Source organism: Felis catus, chromosome D1 (assembly GCF_018350175.1).
Source record: "Felis catus isolate Fca126 chromosome D1, F.catus_Fca126_mat1.0, whole genome shotgun sequence".
NCBI classification, from domain to species: Eukaryota; Metazoa; Chordata; class Mammalia; order Carnivora; family Felidae; genus Felis; species Felis catus.
In genome coordinates, this window is record NC_058377.1 from 108,368,017 (window position 1) to 108,376,759 (window position 8,743).

The 8,743-nt window shown below is 46.2% G+C and overlaps 1 protein-coding gene across 2 annotated transcripts; it reads left to right on the forward strand.

Annotated features, from left to right (window-relative positions):
* Positions 1-200: 200 nt before the first annotated feature.
* On the forward strand, positions 201-4,637 carry LOC102899282 (general transcription factor II-I repeat domain-containing protein 2-like). 2 transcript variants are annotated; one of them, XM_019812684.2, is made up of 4 exons: positions 201-327; positions 607-689; positions 795-939; positions 1,344-4,637. In XM_019812684.2, the coding sequence occupies exons 2-4, from the start codon at positions 615-617 to the stop codon at positions 3,143-3,145; spliced, it is 2,022 nt and encodes a 673-aa protein (XP_019668243.2). In that variant the 5' UTR covers positions 201-327; positions 607-614; the 3' UTR covers positions 3,146-4,637. The 2 variants fall into 2 exon arrangements, with proteins under 2 accessions (XP_019668243.2, XP_006937567.2); XM_006937505.5 differs by lacking the exon at positions 201-327 and having other exon boundaries at positions 334-689.
* The last annotated feature ends 4,106 nt before the right edge of the window (positions 4,638-8,743 follow it).

The window sequence follows — 8,743 nt, forward strand, 5'->3', positions numbered from 1 at the left end:
TGGACTTCCGTGTGAGTGTTAGGCTAAGCGGCTCCCATCACCTGCCGCATCCCACAAGCTGCAGAGAGCCCGCTTTCCAGCTCTGCCAAAAGAGCCTGAGCACGGGGGCCGCCATCTTGGCGCCGCCTCCGAGAGCCTTTGCCCGCCCTGGAGGGCGCCCGCGCGTGCGCAGACCGCGGGGGGCGTGGCGAAGGGCGCGGGGGCGAGGCCTGAGGAGGCGCGGGGCAGTGACGCAATGCGCCCCTAGTGGCGGGTGTCTTCGCGCCTTCGCTCTGTAGCCTCTGGATTCCGTTTCCACGGTTACGGCGGCGCGAGGCTCGGTCCCAGGTAAGATCCGGGTGGAACGGAAACGTGATACTTGAGGGACCGAAGGCAGCAAGGCTTAGGGGAACGGGGAAGCGGGACCTGGGCTCGGGGTCGGGGGAGGTCTAACCTTTCGCCCCTGTGCGTGCCCCCACTGCGGGCTCTGGTTAGCTCTGCCCCGCGATTCCCCAAGGATGCTGTTCCGCCCACTAGTGTTCTTCTGCCCCACGAACTGTCCTGGACCCCCACAACCCCTCTTCCTGAGTCTCCCAGCTGCTGACCTCACTCTTCTCTGTCGCCAAGTCCCTGACATGCAGCTGTTTGTCCGTGCCCGGGAGCTGCACACTCTTGAAGTGACCGGCCTGGAGACAGTTGCCCAGATCAAGGTAAAGGTGATAGTGTATCCCTGAGCTTCCCTAACCCATGTGCCCTGTGCCTGGCTTCCTGTAACTTCCCCAGAGAACACTCTTGACCCTCCCTTTCTTCCCTAGGCTCACGTGGCCTTCCTGGAGGGCCTCACCACTGAAGACAAAGTCGTGCTTCTGGCAGGTTCTCCCCTGCAGGATGAGGCCACCCTGGGTCAGTGTGGGGTAGAAGCCCTGGCAACCCTGGAAGTGGTTGGCCGAATGCTAGGAGGTGAGTCGGGCTGCAAGAGGCCAAACTGGTACCATGGGGTTCTTTACGATCCTTACACTTACTCACTTGGTTTGCCTTTCGCAGTATCTAGCATATTTTGCCTTAATTTACCGTGTCTAAAAGTCGGCTGATTTTGTGTTAAAATACAGTATCTGGCTTTGCTTCAGCAATTGGGTAGATCTGGTGGCAATGGGGCCTGGGTTCCCACATACTCACAATCTGCCCCGGCTGAGTCGTGGCTGTGCCCTTTGGAAGGCTTTACAGTTTGCTACAGGTTCCATTCCGCCCTCCTCCACTCCTCAGAACCAATGTCAGGCACCATTTTATCTTCAGGCTTGTGGTGGTGTTTCTCTTACAGTAAAGAAAAGTGAACTCTGTTTTTGTCCCTGTTTCTCTGTCAAAAGTGGGAAAACGAAAGATGGATCGAGAGCATCGCATGTTTCAAGAAAAGTGGGAACGAGCGTATTTCTTTGTGGAAGTTAAGAACAGCCCCGTGTGTTTAATATGTAACCAGACTTTGTCTGTGTCAAAAGAATACAACTTAAGACGCCATTACGAGGCAAACCATAGTAAGCACTTTGACCGGTATACGGAAGAGATGCGTGATGAAAAACTTAACGAACTAAAGAAAGGACTAAACTTTCTTCAGCATCTGTCATCAAATACAAATAAACTAAGTGATGCTGCTGTGAAATGCAGTTATGTCATAAGTGAGAAAATTGCCCGGGCATCGAAACCTTTTACAGATGGTGAGTTTATAAAAGACTGTCTCTTGAGTGCTGCGGAAATCCTGTGTCCAGAGCAGAAACTGGCATTTGCCAACATAAGTCTAACTGGAAACACTGTTGCTCAGCGAGTAAAAGATATGGCCGAGAACCTACAGGACAAGTTGCGAGAAAAAGTGAAATCATTTGTGACATTTTCTATTGCAGTTGATGAGAGCACATACATAAATAATACGAGGCAGTTGATTATATTTATCCGGGGTGTTGATGAGAATTTTGACATCACTGAAGAACTTTTGGACATGGTGCCCATGACAGACCCAACAGCTGAGAATGACCTGTTTTTGTATGTTGAGAAAAGTCTTGAAAAGTTTAATGTTGACTGGTCGAAACTAGTAAGTGTAACCACAGATGGTGCTCCTGCGATGGTCTGTGATAACACTGGACTTGTGGCAAAACTTAAGTCCAAGGTCAAAATGTTTTTCAAGGATGCAGAGCTTAAATCTATCCACTGCATTATCCACCAGGAATTGTTCTGTACTAAAAAGTTAAAGCTAGAACATGTCATGGACGTAGTGATTAACACAGTAGACTGGATACGCACCCGGGGCTCCAACCACAGGCAGTTCAGGGCTTTGCTCGAGGAACTGAATGCCCAATACGGCAATCTCCTTTACTATACAAAGGTAAGGTGGCTTAGTCGTGGCATGGTGCTGAAGAGATTTTTTGAATTGATAAAAGAGATAGACGTGTTCATGTCTTCCAAGGGCAAACCCCTTCCCCAGCTCACCAGCGAAGACTGGATCAGAGACCTGGCCTTTTTAGTTGACATCACAAACCATCTGAACACTTTGAATATCTCCCTTCAGAGACGTTCACAAGTAGTGACACAAATGTATGATTCAGTTTGCTCTTTCCTCGCAAAATTGAGTCTCTGGGAAGCTCATTTGGCTGCAAATAATCTGGCTCACTTTCCTACACTGAAATCGGTTTCCAGAAACGAACGTGATGGCTTAATCTACATCCCCAAAATTGTGGAGTTAAAGATGGAATTCCAAAAAAGGTTCTTTGATTTCAAACATTATGAAAATGAACTCATACTGTTTAGCTCACCTTTCTCAATTAACATCGATAGCGTTAATGAAGAATTACAAATGGAAGTTATTGAACTGCAGTGTAATACGGTATTAAAAACGAAATATGATGACATTGGAATACCAGAATTCTACAAATACCTCAGCAAGAGCTACCCCAAATATAGAAAACATTGTGCAAAAATTCTGTCCATGTTCGGAAGCACCTATGTCTGTGAACAGCTGTTTTCTGTTATGAAATTGAGTAAAACTAAGTTTCGCTCCCAATTAAAGGATACAGGATTACACTCAGTTCTCCACATTGCGACTCGACATATGAGACCAGACATTGACATCTTGGTGCAGAAAAAAAGGTGTCAGGTTTCTGGTTCCAAATCAAAGGAATAACAGATTACGAACACAAATTTTAATAATGAAAAGATTTCTATTTTTCAACATGTATTTTTAAATTTTGTCTTTGAAACACCCAGTATTATAAACTTTATATGTTACCCACTTGCAGTGTGGCTCGATTGCAAAAAAAAAAGTTCAGGTTGTTTGTTTTTCCCTTGGCGTTTGATTTTTCATATACTGGGGCCGGTTACGCTTGCTTGTCTAACTTACTTGGCTACCCAACTTTAGTTTGAGACTTCGGCCTGATGGAGCTGGTTACCATACTTCGTGTTTGTTTTTCTGCTTGTCTCAAGCCAGGGAAAAACCGTCACTTGCAGCCTCGAGCAAAATGCCTGAGCTGTAGACTTCTTACGCATCTTTGAGCCAGGTTGTGCTATTTATCAATTACTTGCTTCTCCGCTCCAAATTCATTCTTTGTTGTCTGCTCTCTAAAAATGGATCTGGGCCCTTTAAATATCTTTCCTCTGACAGCAGGCCTGATGTTAAGCTTTGTCAGTGGAGGGCACTGGAGACACGTTTCAAAAGGAAGGAGTTTTCCTTCCTGGTTTGCTCACTTGGCCGACTCCTGCAGTGCAGCTGATGTCTCCAGCACCAGTGTCCTGCAGGGCCCCGCAGTCAGCTGCATCCCCTGGCTTATCCCTACAGGCAGTTGTATGATGTAATCTTTCTGCTGAGACACTTCACCATGAACAGCCTTCCCCAGTACCCTAAAGGGGAGATTTCCAGCAAATTCTGCCAGTGTGGCACTGCAACAATTTCTGTGTTTCTTCTGTATCTATTCTGTATATCTGGATGTATCCAACATGGGCTGGATTTCAGCCCTCCAGTTGGGAGCCTCTTCCCTGGGCATCTACTCAGCCCCTGAGATAGTTAGCACCTGGTCCTTATCCCTGGTATTTCTTTAGAATTCTTACAAGACAATTCATAACTTTTATGTTAAATCACGGTTTAAATTATTGTGTGGCTTCTTCCGATTGGACCCTGACTGGCACAGGCCCTATTTCTTAGTTCTCTTGGGATACCCCAAAAACGAGCATGTTTGGATTCTGGCAACAAGGAAGACAAATGTGCATGTACTCAAGCCTTCGCCTTTCCCTGAGTCAGCATGTCACTAGATGGAGAGGAGATGTCTCTAGGCCCCGTAGCATTTAATCAATCATGCAGACTGTTTTTATGTTTATAATAATTGGTTGTAACTCATCACTGTTGTACTTCAACTATAACTTAACCTGACAGCAGAAGAAAATGATTGGGCCAATTCAACAAATATTCGTCAAGAACATACCATGTGCAAGATCCTACTCTGGGTGCAAGCTGGTTCTGTCATTCGTTCATTCCATGATCTTGAGCTGGTCACCTTGTCCCCCGAGCTTTACCTTCTTCACCCATAAAATGAGGCTGTTGCCACACGTATCAGTTATCTGTTAACCACATTCAAGTTACTTCAAAGTGTAGTGGTTTAAAACAATAAATATTCATTATCTCACTGGTTTCTGTAGGTCAGGAATCTGGGAGTAGCTTAGCTGGGTGGTTTCTCTCTCTCTTTTTTAATGTTTATTTATTTATTTATTTATTTATTTATTTATTTATTTAGAGACACAGAGAGCATAAGCAGGAGAGGGACAAAGAGAGAATCCCAAGCAGGCTCCATGCTGACAGCACAGAGCCTGATGTGGGGCTGGAACCCATGAAACATGAGATAATCATGACCTGAGCCGAAATCAAGAGTTGGACACTTGGGGCGCCTGGGTGGCTCAGTCGGTTGAGCGACCGACTTCGGCTCAGGTCATGACCTCACAGCTCGTGAGTTCGAGCCCCGCGTCGGGCTCTGTGCTGACAGCTGGGAGCCTGGGAGCCTGCTTCAGATTCTGTGTCTCCCTCTCTCTCTGCCCCTAACCCACTCGCATTCTGTCTCTGTCTCTCTCAAAAATAAATAAACATTTAAAAAAAAAAAAAGAGTTGGACACTTAACCCACTGAGCCACCCAGACACCCATCAGCTCAGTGTCTCTTAAAACGTTGTAGTCAAATTGGCAGCTGTACCTGCAGTCATCTGAAGGCTTTCCTGAGGCTAGAGGTTCCCTATCTCTCATGACTTCTCCAGGAAAGTCAGCTACCGTGCTGTGAAAAAGCCTACGGAGAGGCCCGTGTGGTTGCAGTCACATGTCTGTGGTGGCTATAGTCAACCTGAAGGCTCACCTGGGCCACGTGTTCATGATGGCTCATTCACAAGGCAGCCAGAGACCCCCGTGTAGCCTGGGGGCTCTCGGGGCTATAGATGACCTCTCCGGCACAGCGGTCTCAAGGTAGTTAACGACAGAATCTGACACAGCCCATGTCCCTCCTCTGACATTTCCTTTGCTTTCCTCTCACCACACTGGTGACTCTCAGCCCCCTTTATGGTTCTTGTTCACCTCCCAAATTCTAAACATTGAAGCTCCTCAGGGGTTCTTCTCCAATTATATTTCTTCTGTTGGTGCACATTCCCTGGGTCTCCTGGCTTTAAATTAGTATTAATATGCTCTTAACTCCCAAATTTTCACCTCCAGCCAGACCTCTCTCTCCTAAGTCCAAAAAGGAGCTGCTGGTCTTTCCTCCAAATCTACACCTACAGCAGTTGGTAGCAATTCTGTCATTCGTGCAGCTCTGGCTAGAAGGCTTGGAACTATCCTTGGTTTTTGAAAATTGTCCACACTGGAAATTGTCCACTGGGTTTAGAGACTGGAATCCCTGGCGACCTTGAGGAGAGCCCTTTGGTGGCAACGTCAAATATGACAGTTCCAAAACCACTAGACCGTTTATTCAATAGGCACTGACTGTGCCACAGCTGTTGGTGAGATTGTGTCGCTGGGATCGGGCAGGCGGGCAGGGTCCTACGGAACCAGCAGCTAGCCTCCCACACCCCAGAAGGGAGCCCTGAAGGCCTCTGAGCAGTTACAATCAATAGCATAAGATTTAAGAACATAGCTCCTGGAGGCCTCAGAGCTTACTGATTTCTGTTTTATATACATTGGTATCAAGTAGGGTCTGATTTCTAGGATCAGAGCCACTAAAACAAGAAATTACCATGGGATAGCAGGCCTGCTATAGGTGGGCAGTTGACTGCCTCACCCAAAAGAGGGAAACAGAAAAATTATTAAAAAAACAGAGTTCATGGAGAGCCTGGGTGGCCCAGTTGGTTAAGCATCCGACTTTGGTTCAGGTCATGATCTCACAGTCTGTGGATTCGAGCCCCGTGTCACACTCTGTGCTGATGGCACAGAGACTGGAGCCTGCTTTGGATCTGTGTCTCCCTCTCTCTCTGCCCCTCCCTTGCTCATGCTCCTTCTCTCCACACCCCCCCCCCCCAAATTTTTTTTTAAAAAGCAAACAGTTCAAAAAGGCACAATTGTAGTGACCATTAAGTGTAGGACAGACAACTGGTACATTTCACCAGTTGGCAATGAAGTCAAATGCAGAGAAGCCACAAACACCCATAGGACTATCTGGCCTGTCTCCTGACTTTATGACAGCCTCACTGTGTAACCTCCTGCAACTCTCTGGACTTGTCCTTAGTCTTTTAGTTTGTAAATTGTGAATACTAATCTCTGCCTTGCCTATTAGAAAAAAATATGAGAAATACATTGTGTAAATACAGTTACGATGCAGTATAGGAGTGCCTGGGTGGCTCAGTTGGTTAAATGTCAGACTCTCGATTTCAGCTCAGGTCATGATCTCACGGTTCATGAGATCAAGCCCCACATCAGGCTCCATGCTGACAGTGCAGACCCTGCTTGGGATTCTCTGTCTCCCTGTCCCTGTCTGTCTCCCCCATTTGCGCTCGCTCTCACTCTCGTCCTCTCTCAAAATAAATAAATATACTTTTTAAAAATGCAGTATAAATACAGGGGTTATTATAAGATACTGGACAAAATATAGTCTGTGAGAAAGTGGAAATAACCTGGTGTTTATTGATCACCTTCTATGTGCCCGGTGCTGGCTGCTGTACAGGTATTACTAGGTTCAGTGTTAGAGATGAAAAACACAAAGGACAGAGAAATTAACTAGCTTCCCATTGCCAGGAAATGGCCACACTAAGTCTGCTCAGAAGACCAGAGGTAACCTCCATCTTCAGGCCCAGCTGGATCCAGCAACAAACGATAAAATTAATAGAACTTTATATCCTTGTATCAGCTTTCTCCGGCCGCCATCACAGAACACCACAGACTGAGTGGCTTAAATAACAGAAGTTTATTTTCTCACAGTTCTAGAGACTGGAAGTTCAAGAAAAGGTATTGGTCGGTGTATATTCTGAGGCCTCTCTCCTTGGCTTGCAGATGCTGCCCTCTTGATGCGTCTTTACATGGCCGTTCCTGGCAACCCTTCCACTTCTCGTGAGCCATGTTAGACTAGGGCCTCATCCTAATGGCTTCATTTTAACTTAGTCACCCCTTTAAAGAACTTACCTCCAAATACAGTGGCATTCTTAGGTACTGAGGATTAAGACTTCAACACATAAACTTGGGGATCAGGGACGGGGGCACAATTCAGTCTAAAAAGTACCACACTAACAGAAAGGCTCCTAGGTATTTTATTCCCTTAAATCGTGGGGCGCCTGGGTGGCGCAGTCGGTTAAGCGTCCGACTTCAGCCAGGTCACGATCTCGCGGTCCGTGAGTTCGAGCCCCGCATCGGGCTCTGGGCTGATGGCTCGGAGCCTGGAGCCTGTTTCTGATTCTGTGTCTCCCTCTCTCTCTGCCCCTCCCCCGTTCATGCTCTGTCTCTCTCTGTCCCAAAAATAAATAAACGTTGAAAAAAAAATTTATTCCCTTAAATCGTGAATGCTTTACAGATTTATGTCATAGTTCTCCTTGTCCTTCTGAACAATACAGTGACTTCCTTTCCTTTCAAGTGTATATCCAGTTCTCCCTTCAGTTTCATTTTCCCTTGTTTATTCTGACTCTGTGTTTTCAAACCTGCTTTTGAATTACCTTTCGAATTGTGTATTTTCAACCTTTTCAACTTTGTATAGTTTTGAAAGCAAACGTCTCTCTTCCCTGTGGATGCCTGAGTGTTTTCTGGAGTGGTGGGGAGGGATCTTGAGGGTACCCTTTGAAAATAAGATCTAGGGGCGCCTGGGTGCCTCAGTTGGTTAAGTGTCCAACGTCAGCTCAGGTCATGATCTCATGGTTCATGAATCCGAGCCCCACGTTGGGCTCTGTGTTGATGGTGCAGAGCCTGCTTCAGATCCTCTGTCTCCCTCTCTCTGCCCCTTCTCTGCTCATACTCGCTTTCTCTCAAAAAGAAATAAACATTTTTAAAAAGGTTGATTTATTTTGAGAGGGAGAGGGAGAGAGAGAGAATTCCAAGCAGGTTCTGTGCTGTCAGCACAGAGCCTAGTGTGGGGCCCAATCTCCCAAATCGTGGGATCAGGACCTGAACTGAAATCAGGAGGTGGACGCTTAACTGACTAAGCCGCCCAGGTGCCCCTAAAAAGCTTTTTTTCTTATTGTTTAAATTTCTTTACAAGATAATTGGCTGTTTAAGGCAAAATAATGTATTGTGGGGTTTATAACAAATGTATAAATAAAATATATGAAAATAATAGCACAAAG

Coding starts and splice junctions, on each gene's coding strand:
- LOC102899282 (XM_006937505.5), top strand. CDS start 498: ATGCTGTTCCGCCCACTAGTGTTCTTCTGCCCCACGAACTGTCCTGGA. Junction 690..794: donor AGACAGTTGCCCAGATCAAG/GTAAAGGTGATA, acceptor TTTCTTCCCTAG/GCTCACGTGGCCTTCCTGGA. Junction 940..1,343: donor GGTTGGCCGAATGCTAGGAG/GTGAGTCGGGCT, acceptor CTCTGTCAAAAG/TGGGAAAACGAAAGATGGAT.